The sequence below is a fragment of the Trachurus japonicus genome, chromosome 15, assembly GCF_045865225.1.
Source record: "Trachurus japonicus isolate A0001 chromosome 15, Traja_1.0".
Classification (NCBI taxonomy): Eukaryota; Metazoa; Chordata; class Actinopteri; order Carangiformes; family Carangidae; genus Trachurus; species Trachurus japonicus.
The window spans coordinates 419,499-442,306 of record NC_140921.1 but is presented as its reverse complement, the minus strand read 5'-3'; the positions used below and the strand labels follow the sequence as shown (position 1 = coordinate 442,306).

The window sequence follows — 22,808 nt, the reverse complement described above, 5'->3', positions numbered from 1 at the left end:
ACCAAACTTCACAGAAACATCCGACCCCATGCCAGATTCACTCAACTCCAAGGACATGTGCCCCCCCCTCCTAGGGGGGGCACAATAAGCGTTTAAATTTAAAAACTTTAAAAATTCCTACCAAACCAACGGTAGATGCTACAGTGTTGAAACTTCACCACAATGTCGCCTCAATACTGCTGAAACTTTTGTCCACTTAAACTTATTACAAATTATGAAGTCCATCACTCTGTTTTTTTCAATAACTGTAAAACTTTTAAAATGTATCTCCTCCCACAATTTTTGCTCAATTGTCACCAAACTTGCTACAGAGCATCTCCAGACCGTCCTCCACAAAACTTGTTTCTCTGATTTTTGATTAAGCAAAAATTGAGCCTACAGTGCATGAAAACGTTTGACTGTAAACAGTACTGTAAACATATACCATCCAATTCTTGATAAATACATTTTCAAACTTCCTGAAAAAAAATTAGAATATTTTGGAGTCATGGTTGATGAAGTTTAGCAAATATCAGAATTTTATCTCAAAAACTGAATTTTCTAGAACATTTTGAATTCTGCTCTCATGGGAACAACTGCAGTCAATGTGAGACTGGAATTTTTAAACATCATATTTTCTCTTATGAAGCAAAACACTTATCATTAAAAACAAATCACCAACATTTCCATGCTGTCAAGATGCAATTTATGTATTATCAGATTTTTGTTTAGATGACTGAATTTCTGAAATTTTGACCATTTCATCACAACAGCTGCCCGGGCACTGGCTCACCTGAGTGGATAAATGAAGCTACACAGCAGGTCTCACTACCAGCTAATTAGCTCAGTGAGTTAGGAGCTGGTTCTTGTTGTCAGAGGCTGTGGGTTCGAGACCCAGCGAGGGTGATGATGATGATGACAGATCAAAATGTCACATGTCCTCAAGCTGTTTTGCTGTCTAAATGCAATTTATGTATTAAACCAACACTAAGGAACTTTTCAACCTTCATAAAATATTTCATAACTTTTGTGATGATACATCGACTTACAACAAGTTGAATGACACCTCTGTCGTGGCCTGAGGGGGTCTGTATCATTATGGTCTGTATCTCTTTCTCTGGCACTAAGCAGCTTTGAGGAGCATGGTAGGAACCCGGCTCTCACTTAAGTTTCACTTTCACTTTAGCGAGTCACAACAAGGAGGGAACAGGCAAAACGGCACTTTAGCAATGGATTATGTTTGTGTTTTCACTTTGAAATGATCCACTGGAAACAGAAACTTAGTTTTGATGTCTTCTGTTAATTTTAATGCAGGATATTTACAGGGCTTCACGCTAGTGTTCATGGGAAATGGAGTCTTCCTTCAGGCAAAACACTACCGCTTTGGTCCACAGGCGCCGCCAAACTCAACCAAAACTGAAAGTTCTTTAGTACTGCTTTAACAGATTTTTGTTTAGATAACAGAATTTCTGACTTTTTGACCATTTTTGAAATCTGCCTTGACAACAGCTGCCCGGACACTGACTCCCTGAGTCTATTTGAGAAGACACACACCATGTCTCACTTCCAGATAATTAGCTCAGTGAGTTAAGCGCTGGTTTGTGGTGCGAGGGGATGTGGGTTCAAGACCCAGCAAGAGTGATGATGATAATGACGCATCAACATGCCAGATGTCCTCATGGTGACATCACAGCAAGCCTCTAAATTAAAAAAAAACAAATAGCTTGAACCGGACCATGGGCGAAAGCTCACTAAATTTTCCACAAAGGTCCAGTGTCATCTTCTTCTTTCTACTTCCAAGGAAACCATACTTCCCATGGGTGAAAACTCACCAAACCTACAGAAATGTCCAACCCCATGCCAGATCCCATGTATTATCAGATTTTTGTTTAGATGACTGAATTTCTGACATTTTGACCATTTTCGAAATCTGCCTTGACAACAGCTGCCCGGGCACTGACTCACCTGAGTGGATAAATGAAGCTACACAGCAGGTCTCACTACCAGCCAATTAGCTCAGCGAGTTAGGAGCTGGTTCTTGGTGTCAGAGGCTGTGGGTTTGAGACCCAGCGAGGGTGATGATGATGATGATGATGATGACAGATCAAAATGTCAGATGTCCTCAACACGAAATACAAGACAGTTGTCCTAATGGTGGCATCACAGAAAGCCTCTAAGTTTAAAAATCCAAATAGCTTGGACTGGACCATCTGCGAAGGCTCCTAACATCTTAGACTCATAGTAGATGTTTGACAAATACATATCATTATTTTACCTCAAAAACTGATTTTTCTTTTTACTGTGGTTTCAAATCTGCCTACACGACAGTGAATGGCTTACTCAATTTGTGAAGCCACTGTTGAATGCCGCTTGTCAATTAGCTCAGTGCGATAGACAACGGTCTTTGGTTCCCGAGGTTGTGGGTTCAATCCTCAACTGATGCAAATTGGACATTATAAGGTCAACTGTCTTGTCTTCCTATTCTCCTGTTTGTTGCTCAGAATTTGCCTAAATTTGCCAAAATTAGCCCGGACCCGACCCATCGCTGCGCAGCAGCTATAATCTTATGTTTGTAACCTCTTCTCTTAAACCTGGTGCTCATATCTTGAGCTTGTCTCTCAAAATCTGCTTCAGAGTCACAGATTCTTTTAAGCCTCTGAATTGACCACAGGTACATTTTCTATCAACCAAGGTGGATGAAAGCTGTCTGCTCTTAGGATGGTGTTACGGTCCGTAGGCTTTCTAAATATGGAAGTATGGAAGTCACCATGCTCATCTTTTGAGATCTTAAGGTCAAGAAAATGAATTTCAGAATGGGAATAGTCAAGGCTAAGTTTCAAATTCTCATTAGTAGCTACTATTCAAATAGGAGTGAAACTGTAGAAGTTCTGTAGAAGAATATCGTCTATGTATCGGCTCCACCAAATGATTTTATCTCTGTAAACATTAAGGCTTGAGTACACAAACTTTTCTTCTCAAAATCCCATGAATAGGTTGCTCCCATTGCTGTACCCCTTTTCTGTTTATAAAACTGATTCTGAAACAAAAACACATTATTATTTAGAGTCCATTCTGTAGGCTAAGTAGCCAGATGAAGTCAGCAGGGGGCAGCAGCTCAGGTTGTTGATAGAGCTTCTAAGCCCTCATAATGCTTCCACATCCATGGTAACCAAGAGTAATGATCCAATCATCTTATTTAGAACATGTGTGCTGTCTTGAATAAAAGAGGGCAGTTCATTTACAAACGGCTCAACTTAAAAATATCCATGGAAATTGTTGCATCAATGTTTTTGCGTTGAGCCAGCACATCGCTTGTTAGAGTGCAGAGTGACAAAGCATTAGCGTAAAAACACTCAAAACACTTCTAACTGGATAAAAGGTTTTAACACCTCTGTGCAGGTCACATCCCAACGTCTGCACCTACACAAACACACGTATACACACACACACACACACACACACACACACACACACACAGATGCACAGAGAAAGAAAGTTAAAAAAGAAAAAAGTGTGTGTGCTGAAGAAAAGAGGGAAAGAAGAGAAGAAGAATGACTGAGAATGGAGACAAGAAAAAGACACATTTGGATTTTATGTTTTTTAATTAACATGAGCACAGAAATAACAGTAGCCAACTATAATCAACTGTATGGTTTTGTTCAGTGACTGTCATTTGATGCAGTTTGAGCTCAGCTCCACCTGGTGGAGAACAGCAGGAACTGCAGGCAGAGCTGCACACACACACACACACACACACACACACACACACACACACACACACACACACACACACACACACACACACACACCAAATACTACCACTGTCATTCTTTAACCCTCTATGGTAGCTGCATTATGATGCCAGTGGGGAAAAAATGTTTGGAGTGTTTTTATGTCTCAAAATAGACTAAATAAACATCATCTAAAGACATTTTTAAAAATTATTTATTTTTGGAAGTTTTGGGGATTTGTTTCCTGTAGCAACATTGTACCATTACGGTTCATCATCTACTGTATTAGAAACAGCGACCAGTCTCTGTAGACTTTACCCTTCACTGGCCTCATCCTCATCTTCCTCATCATCATCATAATAGCCTGATGTTTACTTTACTGCATCCAAAATCACATTTATTAAGGATAAAAAACTAAATGATGATGAATGATATGTTTCTGAACATTATATTTACACCTAAACACACACTACCATAGTCTCATAATGTAATATTGATTCCATAATGGTCCACTGTTGCCTCAAGGCAACACTGCAGTTTTCTATAATGGTACGTTGTTGCTTTGGGGCAACAGGTGCATTTTAACAAGTTTCCATTATTTAATAAGTAAATAAATTGCATGGAACTATTAAAAATTAAACTTTACTAATCTATTAGTGTAAATATATTTTTTTCCAGATGAAAAAGGGCCAGGAAGTTACTGTATGTTTTCACACCGTTTTAGTGGAGCAAAAGGGCAAACCTGTTTCCTTTGAAAAAGTCTGCAGTAAAGGGTTTCAGTGGCTTCTTGAAAGTCATGTGATAAATTAAAGCATTGTTATTGGTTCTCTAAGGTCTCCTCTCTTTTTAAAGTATTACAGCATTAAATGGGATGAATTGTGGAGATGTGACAGGGCAGAAAGTGGTGGCAACATGGTACCATAGAGGGTTAAAGAGACTGTGACTGTGCAGAGTAGAGCAGGAGTTACCATGGTAACCAGGCTGTCTGGGAGAGCGTCATCACATACAGTCTGACTGGTTCAGCTAAATCTAAACTACTGCACCTGCTTCAAACTGCTATAAGAAGTGATTGACCTTAAAGATAATTACAACCTGCAGTCTCTGTTTGAAAGGTGTCATGCAGGTTCCCACGCGTCCTGGAAAACCGGAAAGACCTGGAAAATAGTTGACCAATTATCCAGTCATGGAGAACACATGGGAACTGCTACCAGAGCTCCGTCTGTCTGACTTCTTCAGACCCTAAGAGCTAAGAAGTTCTTTTCCAAAGACGTGCCAGTGAGAAAAGAGAAGCTGCTTTAGGTGTGGTTTAAAAACAAAAACAACATGTTTTTGCGTAAGATATTATTTCATAAATAAGTTAGAGCCACAGGTTGGGCATCTTTAAATCAAACTTCTGACGGTGAGAGAAATGAAATAAATATAGAAACAAACTGTCAGTAGGTGTTCTGGACAGGAGCTTAAAATACCTACACTTTTATCATCTATTGTCTTCTTTGTAATTCTTATTGTGCGCTCTCTATGGTGTTTTTGTGATTGAAGGGTCTATCTATCTATCTATATTTCCGTCTTATTCTGAGGTACTGTTGCTCCTCTTTGTATTTATTTACTTTTGGAGCAACCGGGCAAAAGAATTTCCTTCAGGATTTTTTAATTTTTATTTCTTAACACCTTTAAGGCACAATCTGTCAGAATAAGTTACATTTTGTCCCAGCTGACATGCATCAGTCAGTCAGATCTATGATCATCACAGACACCACTATGAAACCATCATTTCCATTGATTACAATAACACAGACACAACTCCACTTTCAGTGAAGTGAGTGGTGCAGAAAAACAGAGGTGGCAACAGGAATAAGGATGAAATCAGTTGAGAGCAATGTAATGACTGACATTTAGCAGATGAATAGCACAGAGGAAAACTCCGGGACACTGTCTAACTTGCCCCTGCAGGGCAATAGATGACCAAAAACAAATTTCCACATCGTGGACAAATAAAACTAACTAACTAACTAACTAACTAACTCCATGGCAAGCAACTCCAGATATTCTTCACACCACTTATCCATGTTCAGGCTGTTTGGTTTCCTTATTTTCCAGTTGGTAAGTATCATCCTTTTCGCGGTGAGGCAAGCCAGACAGTCCACAGTGTTTAATCTTCCTCCCAATATTATGCATAATATAGGGCACATTGGGATATCAATACACAAAAAAGATTTCATGAAATGTGACTTTATCCCATAGGCTCTTTACATCTGGACAGCGCCACAGCAGGTGTACTAAAGTGCCAGTCTCACCACAACCATGCCAACACAAATCAGACAGGTCACAGTTCATTTTCTTAATGACTTCTGGGGTTACATATGCTCTAAACATCTTTAACTGTATTACTTTGTTTCTCACACTATCTGATAGATAGTTAGAGCGTTGTAAAATGTCTAGCCAATGGTCTGTGGTGAGCTGCAGTCCTAAGTCTTTGACATGTCCAACATCAGATGTGCATTAAATATTATTTACTTTTTTGACCAGCTGTCCACGACCCATCCAGAACGGGTCCACGACCCACCAGTTGAGAACCACTGGGTTAGTTGATAGAATTTCTTCCTTAGCAACCGGGCCTCTATCATCGACTGCCTCTCTCAATTCTTTGTCAACAGCATGGTTATGACTCAGAGGGTTCCCCTTATTTAAATAGTGTTTGAGTATCATTTTGAGCTGAATATATTGAGTCATTTAGATTGTATTGGCATTTCAAATCATTCAAATCTACAATTTTCCCATCAACTATCAATTGACTCAATGTATTGATGTTATATAGCTAGTTGCCATAGCTACTCTATTGACAATAGGTTTCTCACCAGCAGTGAATAAAGGATTTCTCCAGATAGGAGAGGAGGAGTTATTCATATATTTACTGCCTCTTGGACGGCACCACAGCGAGGCTAGAGAGACATTTTTAGTACTTTGAGCCATCATTTTTTGTTCTATCCACATCCAACTCCCCTCTGGGCGATGTCTAATACATATCTACTATTATATGATAGGTAATATGAGTATACATCAGGTACACCTAACCCCCCCATTTTTCTAGAGATGGTTAGTTTTTTCCAGCTTGTTTTGGGTTTTTTATCTCTCCACAAAAACTTTATAAATAATGTTTTTATTTCTTTAAACCACTGCTGAGGAAACTTGAGCGGGATTGCAGACATGAGGAATGGTAGTCTTGGCAGAACATTCATTTTGATAACTTCAGCTTTTCCCCACAATGATAGAAGCAGTGTTGACCATCTCTTCAAGTCTTCTTTTAGAGTTTTCAAAAGCTTACATCCATTTCATTCATACAGACTTTCGAGTGAAGATTTGATTGTAATTCCAAGATATTTCATCCCTTGTTTCTCCCAAACTATTGGAGTGGATACTAGATCAGCTTGTGTTGGCCTCACTCTTTGTCCAATTAACCTTTTACCCAGAAAGTTGACCAAATTCACCAATGAGCTTTAGAGGGGGGGGGGGGGGACTGAAATATCAGGGTGGGATAGTGTTAACAATATATCATCAGCATACAAATTAGCTTTAAATTCATAATCAAACATTGTAATACCAGTTATGTTCGGGTCGGCTCTAATTGCATACGCTAACGGTTCAAGTGCTAAAACAAAAAGAAGTGTTGAAGCTGGACAGCCTTGTCTGGTGGTGATACCACGCCATTTGTTTTTACACGGGCAGTCGGGTTATGATAAAGAGCCTTCATCCAACGTATAGGCTACAGGTTGGACCAAAACCAAATTTAGCCAATGTGAAAAATAAATATGGGCATTCAATTCTGTCATATGCTTTTTCAGCATCCAGCGATAATGCTACCGCTGGATGCTGAAGGACATTGGCTTTCGATATGACGGCCTGCAATGAAACCCACCTGATCAATATGTAGGCTACTAAGGAAGGCTCAGCTTTTTAAAGGCGCAATGCAAGCAGCTTTGTGAATATCTTATAATCATTGTTTAATAAGCTAAGTGGGCGGTAACTGCTCATTTGGAGAGAGAAGGTCCTTCCCTGGTTTAGGAAGCACAGGTATCATTGCAGACCGCAGACTTTCAGGCATTGATTGATTGACAACAATATCGTCATACAAAGTAATTAGATAGGGAATAAGTTGAAAACAATTATAAAACTCAATAGTGTAACCGTCTTCCCCTGGTGCTTCCCCTGAAGCTAATGCTTTAATTGCAGACTTCACTTCCAGCTCGGACATTGGTCTTTCAGTAGATTCTTTGTCCTCACTATTTAACGAAGGCAGAGACAAAGTGTTGAAAAAGTCATTGGCTTCTTCTACATTGAAGTTATCCTGCTGTGATTCATATCATTTAGCGTAATATTCTTGGAAAGACACATTCATTTGTTTCGGATCATTTATTAAATGTCAGGCCTCTACCTTCAGACCTGCCCAACTAGGGGCCGGGGGGGGGGGCAATCAGTTGTAATGCATAGAGCCACATTATATGGGGGGGGGGGGGGGGGGGTGCATATACCTGAAGATGCATTGCAAACCCAGAGGGGATGAAAAAGGTGAGTAGCTAAACCCCTGTAGGGGGGTCTGGGGGTTTCCCCCCCCTGAAAAATTTTGTGATTTTAAAATGTGAGTGAAGCATTCTGGTGTACTCTGAGAAGAGGGGGGGGTCTACTATGGTCAAGATTTACAAAACTGAAAGGTAGTCTTAAGAATACTAAAAAAAAGAAAAAGAACAGAACATTTTAGAAAGGAACAGTGTCCCTTTTCGGCAGATTTTTGTGCTACTGCAGATCATTTTGTCAACTTGTAATATACACATTTTTTGAGTACATTAAAATGTGCTTTCTCAACTTCTAAAATTTGGATTTGAGGGGGAAAGACATTTATTTGAGGGGGCGCTGCCCCCTCTTGCCCCTGCGTAGAGCCGGCCCTGGATCACATGTTTGCTCTCCATTTGCTTCAGCCTGAGTGCTAACATCATACCAGCCTTCTCACCATCCTCAAAATGTCTCTGCCTTAGTTTGTATAATGCAAAGGTTGTTTCTTCATGTATTAAAGCTTGTAGTTCTGATCTAATAAGACACAATGACTTTTTAAGTTCTTTGTTTTTAGGTTCCTGTTCTATTTCTAGGTTTTTAAAGTTCTTTCATCAGGATATTCTTTCTTTCACGTCTTTGTCTCTGTTTAAAGATGGAATCAGCAATGACCCACCTCTACATGTAGCTTTGAAAGCTTCCCAGACCATCTGTACAGAAGATACCGAGCTCATATTTACACGGGGCACTGTTAAACCTCCATGTTTTTATTTTATGTGTATTTAGAAAAGGAGAAAAGAATACAGAGATCGGTGCGTGATCCAAAATGACTATATTGTGAATCTCTGCATCGATCAGGTTTTCTAACAGCTGACTGGACATCAGCAGATAGTCAGTTCTAGAGTATGAATTGTGAGCCTTGGAATAAAATGTATAGGCTACTCAGGCGAATTAGGGTTAATGCAACGCCATATATCAGTTACACCTGTAGATTTCAATATTTCATCAAAAGCTGCAGATATGGCAGCATCTGCTGGAAGGGGGCGACTGGAGCGCTCCGTTGTTAAAGTCCCCTCCAATTACAACAGGATCACCAGTGAATCCAGCCAGCAGGACACAAGAATGTCACCTGGCCGGTATTAGGAGCATACAGTTATGTTCATAATAATAGCAGTGTGTTTAAAAAGGTGAGTAAACCTCAAAATTATTCAAATAAATTGTATTTTAAGGAACACAACTGCATTGGGGACACTGCACATTCTATTTCAAACCAAGAAAATTGGAAAAAGTAATTTAATTTGATAATATTTTACAGAAAATAGCAGTGTTGACATCTTTCTTTACAGGCTTGCTGGTGTGTTTGGGGTCATTTCCTCTTCAGTATACGGCAACATGACTACTTCCAGTATTCTGATGTACTCAAACTGATCCATGATCCCTGGTATGTGATAAATAGGACCAACACCATAGTACGAGACCAACACCATGCTTGTGGGGGGGGTGGGGGTCTTCACTGTGGCTTGAATTCAGTGTTTGCAGGACGTCTGACAAACGGTCTGTGGCCCTTAGACCCAAAAAGAACAATCTTACTCTCATCAGTCCACAAAATATTACGCCATTTCTTTTCAGGCCAGTCAATGTGTAATTTGGCAGATTGTAACCGCTTCATTACATGTCTTTTTTTTAACAATGGGACTTTGCGGGGGCTTCTTGGTGGTAGCTTGGCTTCACATAGACGTTGTCTGATTGTTACAGTACTCACAGGCAATCTTAGATCTCCTCTGATCCTCCTGGAGCTGATCATTGGCTGAGCCTTCGCCATTTGGGTTATTCTCCGATCCCTTCGAATAGTCGTTTCTCTTTTTCTTCCTCACCTTTCTGGTTTTGGCTGCCATTTTAGAGCGTTTGATATCATTTCCTGCACTTCTTTATAGGTTTTCCCCTCTTTTATTAATTTCTTAATCAAAGAATGCTCTTCTTCTTAACAGTGTCTTGAACAACCCATTTTACTCTGTTTTTCAAGGACAAATGCACAGCCAGCATATGCAGCATCAGCTGTCTTGCAGCGAAGACAGAGAGACTGAAAAGAAGTTTTTATCCACAAGCTGTCAGGCTCCTGAATCAGAACATGCCATGAGCATCTCCCTATCTTTTTAACCCTTTTGCCCTCTGCACTTTATGCCGTTTGGTTTGCACTTGAGCTGCTTTTTAAACTTGGATGTTTTTATACTGAAATGCCTACTTGCTGCTGTTGTTGTTATATTATCGAATGTTATTTATATTTACAATTATATGAGGGACAGCACAGTCTGGGGGGTGTAGTCAGGACTTCATTTCACTGCTTGTTGTAAGTGTACACTTTGACTTTGCATGTGACAAATAAAGAATCTTGAATCTTGAATATGTTTTAACACCTATTTTTTTTCACATAATCAATGACCTCAATAATTGAACCTGTCACTGCTATTTTCTTGAACACGCCCCTTTCAGTAAATGATTCAGTTTCACAGAATCAGCAGCATGCAGGTCATGCCTGTTGGGTCTGTTGGTTTTCTATACCTTTACTAAACCTTCGAGAAAAAGTTGAAATTCTAACAAAATCAGTGATTTATCTTGCAAGTGATGTCAGACTGCTATTATTTAGAACACAACTGTATATTCGCAGAAGTATATTTTCTATTCTCAAGTAGCCCAGACACCACGACATATCTGCCTCCCTCGTCAGCAATGGAATGAGTTCATTTAAAAGAAACTTTTTTAGAGATTAAAATACATAGGCTACACCTGGTGAAGCACTGGTCCCTGGGGCTGCAAACACTTGATTAACCCACCTTAGTTTAAGCTTCTAGCATTGCAACATCACAGTCCAGAGATTTTAGATGGGATATGATTTTATATCGTTTCATTTTATTAGACATCCCATTCACCTTCCATGATATCATTCTGATTGTATTCAGGCCCATTTATATGTTACAATCATTTATATCTACCGTATGTCCACACTTTGACTATTTTTTTCCATTTCTGAATTTCCTTCAGGATGAAAACAGTTGTGTGTAATCTAATCTAATCTAATCCAACGATCTGAATGAGCGGCAGCAGACGAGGCAGAACTTTCTTCATCTAGAAGCTTTATTGATAATTGTTTACATCTCACAATGCATTCCACAAACACGGCTTTTTATCGTCACAATTGAAATATGAAGTTGATCATTCACAAGTATAGTTGCATAACAAACAGAGTCACATGGAGGTTCAACTTCATCAGGTTTCATCTCCACAGACAGAACCAAGTCGCTTCCTTCACTACATGACATGAAATAACTGGGATGTTGTTAATGTTGTCGTTCGTCTGCAAAGATTCTTCTAGATGTTTCTAGCTAAAGTTACTCAGAAGCAATGAACTTTAATGGTAATACAACCCCCCCCCCCCCCCAACACCCCCCCCGTCGCCTCGTCAGGAGTCACAGACGTCGTTCTTCGCCGATCCGTCGTTCGTCACATGGAGGCCAAACGCAGCAGGTCGCCGAGGAAACGAGCCGGTCGCCGTGGAAACGAGCCGGACGCTTCGAGGGACACGACAGGAAAAACCACAGAGTATTTATAAAGAAAAGACAAAAAGAGAAGAAAAAGAGTCAAGAAGAGGAGAAGAGGAGAAGAAGAAGAAAAGCCCTCGACAGACAGACAGACGTTCAGGCTGCGTTCGGTTTCAGCCGGTTCAGTCCAAGACACAACAACCGGTTCAAACCGGTTCAAACCGGTTCAAACCGGAGAAGAGACGAGTCGGCGCTGAGTCACTAAACATTCTCCACTGGAACTCAAGTGTTTTTTATTTTAGAGACAAAAACTGTTGAAGGGGCTGCGTCGCCGCCAGACCCCTCCCCCCCCCCTTAACAACAGACCCCCCCCCTCACCCCTCACCCCTTCACCCCCCCCCCCCCCTCCAGCATCTTCCTCTCAGGACTCGGTCCATCCAGCTTCACCTCCTTCACCTCCTTCACTCAGACTTCCTCTTCATCCCAGGAACCTTCGCCTGAATCCTGGAACCACACCAGACAAGAACAGTCAATCAATCAATCAATCAATCAATCAGTTTGTTTATTTCGGGCATGTCAATTTAAATCATCATCATCACACTTCATCTTAGTTCAATAATACAACACACATGGCTGAAAGGGAAAGCGGGAGAAGCAAAAGCTGATCTAGTCCCGCCCCCGTTACCCACAGAATAAAATCTTTTCATAGTCAGATCTTATCAGAATCTTTTTCTTTTGTTTTTTGCTTTTTTATATTTTGATATAACATTCTTTTACTTATGACTAGGACACGATGCTACTACTACTACAACAACTACTAAGGTACTAGTACTACTACAACTACTAAGGTACTAGTACTACTGGTTTCACTTCAACATATGGGTTATTACCCATCAGGCCGTTCATGGACAAGCTGCCACCTACATCTCTGAACTCCTGAAACCCTCCACCACCTCCAGACCGCTACGCTCCTCATACCGAGGCTCCATGTCCTCTGCACTGGGCTCATTAGGAAAGGTGACGGGGCTTTAATCTGTTGCACCAAAGCCTCTCCCCTCCCATCCTCTCCTCTCCTCCTCCTCCTCTCTTTCCTTTCCTCTCCTCCTCCCTCTTCTCCTCCTCTCTTCGTCTCCTCCTCCCTCTCCTCTTCTTTCTTCCTCTCCTCCTCCTCCCTCTTCTCTCCCCTCCCCTCCTCTTCTTTCTTCCTCTCCTCCTCCCTCTCCTCTCCTCTTCTTTCTTCCTCTCCTCCTCCTCTCTTTCCTTTCCTCTCCTCCTCCCTCTCCTCTCCTTTCTTCCTCTCCTCCTCCTCTCTTTCCTTTCCTCCTCCCTCTCCTCTCCTCTCTTCGTCTCCTCCTCCTCTCTTTCCTTTCCTCCTCCCTCTCCTCTTCTTTCTTCCTCTCCTCCTCCTCTCTTTCCTTTCCTCTTCTCTCCCCTCCTCTCCTCTTCTTTCTTCCTCCTCTCTTTCCTTTCCTCCTCCCTCTTCTCTCCCCTCCTCTCCTCTTCTTTCTTCCTCTCCTCCTCCCTTTCCTTTCCTCTCCTCCTCCCTCTTCTCTCCCTTCCTCTCCTCTTCTTTCCTCTCCTCTCCTCTCCTCCTCCCTTCTCTCCTCTCCTCTCTCCTCCTCCTCCCCTCTCCCCTCCTCTCCTCTCTTCTCCTCCTCTCCTCTCCTCCTCCCTTCCCCTCCCCTCCCCTCTCTCCTCCCTCTCTCCTGTTGGAATTCACCTTAAATCAACAGGAGGCTTTGAGCTTTGAGACTGATCCCATGTTTTGCACAATGTATCTTGGTGATTTCTCCCCCACCATCAATGTTACCAGTTACTATTTGATACTTGGTAACTGTAAAATAAATGACTTTATAAAAATAAAGTTTAAAAAAAGAAAAGAATCTAAATCTCTGGTGTAGAACGGCTAAGAACGACCACCTCACACTGACACACTGACAGACTCTATGCTGAAAAACACGTTTCACTTATAGCGTCGTACTCACTTTCCAACGACATCTTTGACCTGGTTGTTGACCAGAGAAACGTAGTGGTCGATCTGAGCCTGAAACACACACACACACACACAGTCAAACAGTGAAAACAGTGAAACAGTGTGTGTGTGTGAGTGTGTGTGTGTGTGTGAGTGTGTGTGTGTGTGTGTGTGTGTGTGAGAGTGTCTGTGTGGTTACAGGTGAAGACTGAGACTCACCTGGTGTTTCTCGTATACGATTGGGCAGCTGAACACTCCAATCACACCTGGGAAGAGAGACAGAGGTCAGAGGTCAGAGTAGATCCTCTATTTACCCCGATACCCCCCTTTACCCCCCCCTTTACCCCCCTTACCCTTTTTTTAAATTAAAAATGACACGCTAACATTTAAATTCCCACTAACTCAACGTTACGTTAGTTAAATGGACCGGTATCTGTGCTTCCACCTTTCATTTGGTAAAACATCTGCTAATTAAAGTTCTAACATCACATTTTTGTGAAAGTGACGGTATTTGGGAATCTTTACGATTAAATAATTGTGGTGTTTAATACCACGATTAATTGTGAAAACGAGTAATGGTGACATCCGTTGCCATGGAGATCTGTGTGTCGTAGAGACAGAGACAGGTCTGGAACAAAGTGGATTTTCCGTCTGAAAGTTGTTTCATTTTGGTGTCAAACTGTTCAGAAGAGATGTGGCTTGTGACAAGTGAGTCCAACATTTACTTCAGTGACTGTGGGGAGAAAGGACAGACCATAATAATCTGTGTTCACGTTCAATTGTCCCATTGGAGTCAATACACTCCAGGCTGCCTCTGGTCTCCCTAAAGGGGCGTGGCCGAGCAGAAGCCTAGTGACATCATACAGGAAGCTGATGACATCATGGGGGGGCGGGGCTTATAAACCTTTGACTGAACTTAAACTGTAGAAACACATTAAAGATGAGCAGTGACTGACCCAGGATCAGCAGAGTGAGTCCGTTGAACAGAGCGCCGACGTAGGTCAGAATCCACATCAACACGGCAAACTGAGGAGGAAGAGGAGGAGGAGGAAGAGGAGGAGGAGGAGGAGGAAGAAGAAGAGACGTGAGCAAATACACATCAAACACCAGAGGAGAAGAAGAAGAGTCAGGGTTCCTACACATTTGAAATTTACAAATTCCAGACTTTTTTCCAGACTTCTCGGTAAAAAAATTCAAATTGTTTGTGATATTTGAGTAAAAAGATGTGCATAATATAAAAAAAAAAACATACAATTTATCATTTGTTTTCATGTGTATGTCATTATATTATAATATATAATATATTATGTAACCTAATCATTTAGATAAGACCTCTCCCTGCCCTGTTTCATTATCATCTATTAACTTTATGTTGTATTCTTTTAAATTGTGCAAAATAAAAAGAAAGACAGAAGGAGAAGGAGGTCCTGGTTCAGGTCCAGGTCTAGATCCAGGTCCAGATTCTGGTTCTGGTTCTCACCTTGATGGAGTCGACCAGGTCCTGGACCAGGAACAGACGCCTCAGCTCGACGACGGTCTTGTTGAGTCGGGCCAGAACCAGGTCGCTGTACTGGTGGACCAGGTCCTCGGACAGCGCCACCTCCTGGTCCAGGAACTGCCTGCACACATGGTGTTCAAACAAACTTTATTCACGCCTCACTTTACGAACAAACAACAATGATGATTTCTGTAACTTTAAGGTGTCGTCCTGCTCTGTGATTGGCTGAGCCATGTTGATGAGGTCACAGCTCAGTGGTCAGATGGAAACAGCTGTTTATGTCAACAAACCATGTTAACATTTAAAAGCCAGACTGGATGTGTTGCAGATATCTGTAATTCAGTTTTACCTCATCGAAAAGAACATTCCCGATATCCACAACTACGTTCTTCCTTCTCTGTAACCATTCATGTGTATGGGGTTTGTCATTACAGATATCTACAGTTCAGTTGCAGATATCCACTATGTGAATTACAGATATCTGGAACTGAATTACCACTAGTACTAATTCCAGTTACAGATATCTACAACTTCATTTCACCTAGTCAAAACTTAACTACAGATATCTGAACAGGGACATGTAGATATCTGTAACTGAGGTGAATTAAAGATATCTCAAACTGGAATTATGACTAGTCAGAATCAAGTTGTAGATATCTCAAACTGGAATTAGTACTAGTGGTAATTCAGTTACAGATATCTGTAATTCACATAGCGGATATCTGCAACTGAATTATAGATATCTGTAATGACGGTGGCGGATATCTAAAATGTTCTTTTTGACAAGAGGCAAAACTGAATTACAGAGATCTTGAATGAAAAATCCAACTATTCAAAATGTAGTTAGGACCAGTCAGAAAGACGTTGTTGATATCTACTAGGGCTGTCAATCTTCCCCCCAAATCAGGTTCCAATTCCTAACCCATCTTATGTTAAATATTCGAATATTATGTAGTTTTTACAGGTATTCATTGGGATATTACAGGGGAACTTAATTACAACAAGTTACTGTAAAATAATACTGTTAATTATTGTGAAATGCTGGTGATTTCTAACAGTGTGTGTATTACTCTGAACGTTGCGACGCACTACGTTAATTTGCCTCGTTAAAAACGTGCGTACGTCAGTTTCCACCTTCGAATGTTCTCATTCTGACTAACATTCGAATTGTATTCGAATAGCGAAGTTCGTTGTGACAGCCCGAATATCTACAATGTTCATTACAGATAGTCAAACTTAGCTTTTAAATGTTAAACCGAATCTCCTTGTTGTTTACATTCTACTTCCTGGTAGAAAACCAGCTGTAATGTGAATGAGATCAATAGTAACGAACGAGAGTTTAGCTATATATCATATTTTTCACGCCCTATCACCGTTTAGACAAATCTGAAATGATTGAAGAAACATCACTATTTCTGTGTGTGTGTTTTGTGTTGCTATGTGTTGTATTTATTCAGTTTGGGGGAATCACAGTGTCTAGAAAGCATCAGTGGTTCAGCTGACAGGGACAGCTAACGGTAGCTAAGCTAACAGCAGCTAAGCTAACAGTAGCTAAGCTAACAGCAGGACGTCAGCTGTTAAAACCCTCCCGTTGTGGGACACCACATGAAACTACTCCAGTTAGCTCAGTCATGTTGGAACTCAGATATCCGCTGGAGAAAATATTTTTTCATGGAGCGTTTATTGAGTCACTGAGTTATTAAAGTTAAACAGGTAGCTAACCGTTAGCCCGGCTAATCTATGATAACCATGACTAATTACAAAAATGTGCACACGTAAATAGTAATGTTTGTCCAATCATTGGTTTTATAAACTTTACAAACATCAGATTAGTCTAAACGGTGATATAGTGACATGAAAAAGTAGATAAATATAGAGAAACTCTCGTCCGTCACTATTGTTCTCATGCTGGTTTTCTACCAGGAAGTAGTTGGAAACAACAAGGAGATTCGTCCTATTGCCATAGAAGGGGTGGCCCTGGTCACTCTAAAGGCTGGTTGTCATGGTGATGTGACCTACTTGAAGGGGCGGCCCTGGTCACTCTAAAGGCTGGTTGTCATGGTGATGTGACCTACTTGAAGGGGTGGCCCTCGTCACTCTTCTGGATGGCCTGCAGGATGCCCTTGTAGATCCTGAAGCAGACGGTGACGGAGAGCAGCGCCAGGCCGACGTACGACAGCACGCTGACGATGCTGCACACGGTCAGGGAGAGGAGCAGCAGCAGCGCCGCGCCAAACACCACGCCACTCGCCTTCACGTCACGCCAGTAGAGGAGCTCCACCACTGAGGAGGAGGAGGAGGAGGAGGAGGAGGAGGAAGAGGAGGTTAGATGATGTCACTGAACACACCTGACTGACTGTGACTGTGGGCGGAGCCTGTTCACCTGTCTGAACCAATGTAAAGGGATACGCCAACATTTTTTTTTCATGTCTTGCCTCACTCCCGAGTCCATGACCAGCAGATAGACACCATCCTTTCCACTGTGCGTGCAGTAACCATGGAGATAGAGCCGTATCACCCGTAATTAGCTTAGCTCAAACGCTGGAAGTGTATAGGTAGTGTTAGCCTGCCTTCACCTAAAGTCGCTAATTAGCGTAGCTCAAACACTGGAAGTGTATAGGTAGTGTTAGCCTGCCTCCACCTAAAGTCGCTAATTAGCTTAGCTCAAACACTGGAAGTGTATGGGTAGTGTTAGCCTGCCTTCACCTAAAGTCGCTAATTAGCGTAGCTCAAACACTGGAAGTGTATAGGTAGTGTTAGCCTGCCTCCACCTAAAGTCGCTAATTAGCGTAGCTCAAACACTGGAAGTGTATAGGTAGTGTTAGCCTGCCTCCACCTAAAGTCGCTAATTAGCGTAGCTCAAACACTGGAAGTGTATAGGTAGTGTTGGCCTGCCTCCACCTAAAGTCGCTAATTAGCTTAGCTCAAACACTGGAAGTGTATGGGTAGTGTTAGCCTGCCTCCACCTAAAGTCATCAGAGAAACGCTTCAGCAACTCTAAACGGAAACCGGCGGCCGATCTTCGTCTCAGAGCTGACAAAACTCTCCGGTAAGGCATCTTGAGCGGTCAAATGCCGCTAACGGGACGAGATCGATCAAAACGGAGGGTTCAAGCTTTTTAACGGACGGTTCAAGCTAGCTACAGCGAGGGTAGGTTAGCTTCCTGTTTCAAAGTAAAAGCACAAATTCTATCCTCATGGTTTTCTGTATGTAAAGGGCAACGGGTGTTAAGTGCATTGGTCACAACGGCTAGCTTGAGTAGCGCCAAATTCATCCAAACAAAATAGTAAACAGCTGGTATTTAGACAAATTAACGACACGCTGCTGATCTAAACGGCTACTTTCTCACCTAAACATGTTTGAAATGTGGATAAAGTGATATATTTACAGAGTTTAGAGCTAAAATGAAATCAGCTTCTGACTGCTGATTTCAGCTCAGGTAGGAGGCAGGCTAACACTACCTATACACTTCCAGCGTTTGAGCTAAGCTAATTAGCAACTTTAGGTGGAGGCAGGCTAACACTACCTATACACTTCCAGTGTTTGAGCTAAGCTAATTAGCAACTTTAGGTAGGAGGCAGGCTAACACTACCCATACACTTCCAGTGTTTGAGCTAAGCTAATTAGCAACTTTAGGTGGAGGCAGGCTAACACTACCGATACACTTCCAGTGTTTGAGCTAAGCTAATTAGCAACTTTAGGTAGGAGGCAGGCTAACACTACCCATACACTTCCAGTGTTTGAGCTAAGCTAATTAGCGACTTTAGGTGGAGGCAGGCTAACACTACCTATACACTTCCAGTGTTTGAGCTAAGCTAATTAACGACTTTAGGTGGAGGCAGGCTAACACTACCCATACACTTCCAGTGTTTGAGCTAAGCTAATTAGCGACTTTAGGTGGAGGCAGGCTAACACTACCTATACACTTCCAGTGTTTGAGCTAAGCTAATTACGGCGATACGGCTCTATCTCCATGGTTACTGCACGCACAGTGGAAAGGATGGTGTCTATCTGCTGGTCATGGACTCGGGAGTGAGGCAAGACGCTAAAAAAAAAAAGTTGGCGTATCCCTTTAAATTAAGTTTTATTCTTTCTCAAGCTCTGATTTCACAGTACCCCCCCCCCCCCCCACACACACACACACACAAGGAAACAGTCTAAATCGATGGTTCAACAGTTTCTGGAGTCACGACATGACGCTGGTTCACCACCTCAACACGCCGCTCTGACGTCACAGGACCAGAGCATGAATGACATCACGGGGATATAAATGAACATGCAGCCTGACCATGATGACATCAGTCACACTAGCCGCTCCCACCGTCGCCTGGCTACATATGGTAGCAGCAGCGTGTTAGCTCCGCGGAGGGAGCTCGGCTAAAAATAGACCCGCAGCACAGCGACCTAAACCCGGCGGCTGGTTCCGCCTCTAGCCGCCTGTTCAGCTCGGTGCTCGGTGCTCGGTGCTCAGACCGGCTGTTACCCGACAGACACGCCGCCTGCCTCGCTCCCCGCGGCGGCCTGCGGAGCTCAGACCGGTCGGTGTGACCTCCGCAGGCCGCCCGGCCGGAGCTCGGAGCTCCGCTGCTGCTCCGCGGCTACTGCGGCCTCTCTCCTCTCCCCCGCTGCTCCGCTAACACAGGAGGAGCAGGAGGAGCAGGAGGAGCAGAGAGGAGCAGGAGGAGCAGGAACAGCAGGGGAGAGGAGCAGAGAGGAGGCGGCAACAAAAGATTAGAGCAGACTAACCCCGTTCGGCGTCCATCTTGAACCTCCGGTTAGAAGCTACAGCTGCAGCTCCGCCTGACGGGAGGAGGAGGAGGAGGAGGAGGAGCAGGCGGCGCATGCGCAGCTCCACCTCTCACTGCTGAGTCTGACAGACGCTGATTGATTCATTAACCATCAATCTAATCGATTTAAAGGAATAGTTCACTCAAAATTGAAATTTCCCTCATGATCTCCTCCCCCTCATGTGGACTAAGGGCTGGGAGAAGTTTCAGAGTCCTCCGTGGCTTCTCTGAGTTACAGGGGGTCTCGGCGTAGCAGTGCATGTCCATATGACGGTTGCAAATGGATACCAACTGTCTTCGTAACAAAAAGACACACCAAAAAACATCCAGATACCTCCATGCTGCTCGTCTGTAATGTCCCTCTGGTATTGAAGCCCCGACATGAGAAATTGTTCTGAAAAAAATTAAATAAGTCTATATTTCAAGCTTGTTTGTAATGCAAGCTTGAAATATAGACTTATTTAATTTTTTTCTGAACAATTTCTCACCACGGAGGACTCTGAAACTTCTCCCAGCCCTTAGTCCACATGAGGGGGGGGGGATAAGGAGGGACATTTGAATTGAATATGAACTATTCTTTTAAGGTGATTTTAAAAACAGGAGGAAGCACGAGGGTGCGAGCTGCTGCTTCTGATCTAAACTGAACCCGATGACGTCACCTGGTTTACTCATAGTTACACATGTATTGATCCATAGGTTGAAATATAAATCAGCAGGTTGTCGATGTGCCGTCACGTCCATGTGACGTCACACACCTGTGTGGTCTGATACAGGAAGTTAATTGCTGGAAATACCATATACATAAAGTCAAAATGTATAGTAGTATAGTAGTCAAAATTCTCTCCCATTATTCTTAATTGAATTAAATATTAAATATATTTTGAGTCTCCGTCATATGTTGAATCCAACAAAAAATGTCAGCTATTGAATTTTATTCAAATTATATTCAGTGAACTTGTCTGCCATTATAACTTGCCCTATATACTATACAGTATATATATTTTTCTAATTTCCTTTTTCTAATTTATTTATTTTATTAGACCTATTTATTTATTTACTTATTATTTTGTCATTTCTATATTTCTTATATTATTTATTTAAATGTTTTGACACTGTTTGTCCTTATATCATTTCGATGTGTGCCTTTGTCTGTCGCTTTGTTTTGTTTTTTTGTTCCCTTTTCAATTGTTCATACTATTTGATGATAAATAAAGTAAAAAAAAAAGAAAGAAAAGGAAGTTAATAGCTGGGTCATGTTCTCTACTGTCCTGGTGCATTGTGGGAAACTGAGTTTCACTTGTAGCATCATCACTACAAGTGAAACTCAGTTTCTGTTGTTCACAGAATAAATTGTATCAGAATAAAGTCGTATCAGTGAGCGGTGGTCGCCGTGGTCGCCGTGGTCACCGTGGTCGCCGTGGTCACCGTGGTCGTTCTCCACCCGAGGAACTGTGGCTGTGCAGGGAGATTCACCCCCCTTCAATATCCACTGTTATATTCACTATTATATTATATCAACTATATTCACTATTAAATTAAGTGTAATTTAATTATGTTTTATGATCCTTGTGTTCCTGTTGTATATTTAAAGGCTTTTTAACATCTTGCAGTTGAAAAGCCTCTGACTAACACTGGCACTTTCACAGTTATGTTAATTCATCTGCACTGTCCTCTCCAAATCAAAATCTAAATAAATAAACTAATATATTCACTGTTGTATTATATCTGTGACTGTGGCTGGTCCATTAGGCAACTTGATCCTGATCCTCTATCGTTGACCTGTTTCTTTCTTTTCTATAAAACACAGCTGATGCTCATGGAAGTTAAGTCTTAACATTTTGAACACTTTTTGTACAAGTGCAGCCAAACAGCCAAACAGCCAAACAGCCAAACAGCCAAACAGCCAAACAGCATGCAGGCTGCAGAGAGAAGAACTCCTCGTTATCGTTAACAGTAAAACGCTTCAGATGTGTGTCAGAGCTGTAGCCTGTATATAGTGTATGTGTGTATATGTATATATATATATATATATATATAGATGATGTATATAGAGAGGATAATATACTGTATAGAGAGGCAGTGGCTAAATCTGACAGGATTACTATTTATTAAACTACGACTATAAAACAGCACCAGGACCTGGACACAACTCATCTGAACGACCACACACTCTCAGACCGGAGCACTCACTCACTCACTCTCACACACACGCACACACACACACACACACACACACACACACACACACACAGTCAGATGAAGCTCTGCACCAATAAACTGGCATCAACGAACAAGATGCTGTGTAGCTGAGGTAGAGAGGAGGAGGAGGAGGTGAAGATGAAGGATGAAGAGGAGGTGAAGATGAGGAGGTGAAGAGGAGGAGGTGAAGACGAGGAGGAGGAGGTGAAGAGGAGGCGTACCCTGCTCCCTCCAGTGAAGCTGCTGTTCTTCTTCTCTCTGTTTGTCTTCACAGTCGTTCACGTCCATCACGCTGCTCAGCTCAGACACACGAGTCACAGAGCTTCAGCCGCAGGAGGAGAGAGGGAGGAGGAAGAGGAGGAGCAGAGAGGAGGAAGAGGAGTAGTGATGGGAGGAGCAGAGAGAGAGAGGAGGAAGAGGAGGAGTGATGGGAGGAGCAGAGAGAGAGAGGAGGAAGAGGAGGAGTGATGGGAGGAGCAGAGAGAGGAAGAGGAGGAAGAGGAAGAAGAGGAAGAGGAGGAAGAAGAGGAGGAGCAGAGAGAGGAAGAGGAGGAAGAGGAAGAA

General features: G+C 42.2%; 2 protein-coding genes across 2 annotated transcripts in view; both read right to left on the bottom strand.

Moving 5' to 3' along the window:
* Window positions 1-10,147, bottom strand: part of dlk2 (delta-like 2 homolog (Drosophila)) — a 39,256-nt gene extending 29,109 nt beyond the window's left edge. The window contains exon 1 of the mRNA XM_085799106.1: window positions 10,015-10,147. Within this exon, the coding sequence (XP_085655232.1) occupies window positions 10,015-10,147 (133 nt within the window). The remainder of the gene's footprint in view (window positions 1-10,014) is intronic.
* Window positions 10,148-11,366: 1,219 nt separating this feature from the next.
* The window catches only part of LOC146972901 (uncharacterized), a 30,603-nt gene continuing 19,161 nt past the window's right edge, over window positions 11,367-22,808 (bottom strand). The window contains exons 4-9 of the mRNA XM_085799105.1: window positions 17,334-17,541; window positions 15,241-15,379; window positions 14,717-14,786; window positions 13,980-14,026; window positions 13,774-13,832; window positions 11,367-12,292 (exon numbers count right to left, since the gene is read on the bottom strand). Coding sequence (XP_085655231.1) covers window positions 12,250-12,292; window positions 13,774-13,832; window positions 13,980-14,026; window positions 14,717-14,786; window positions 15,241-15,379; window positions 17,334-17,541 — 566 coding nt within the window. The 3' untranslated portion in view covers window positions 11,367-12,249. The remainder of the gene's footprint in view (window positions 12,293-13,773; window positions 13,833-13,979; window positions 14,027-14,716; window positions 14,787-15,240; window positions 15,380-17,333; window positions 17,542-22,808) is intronic.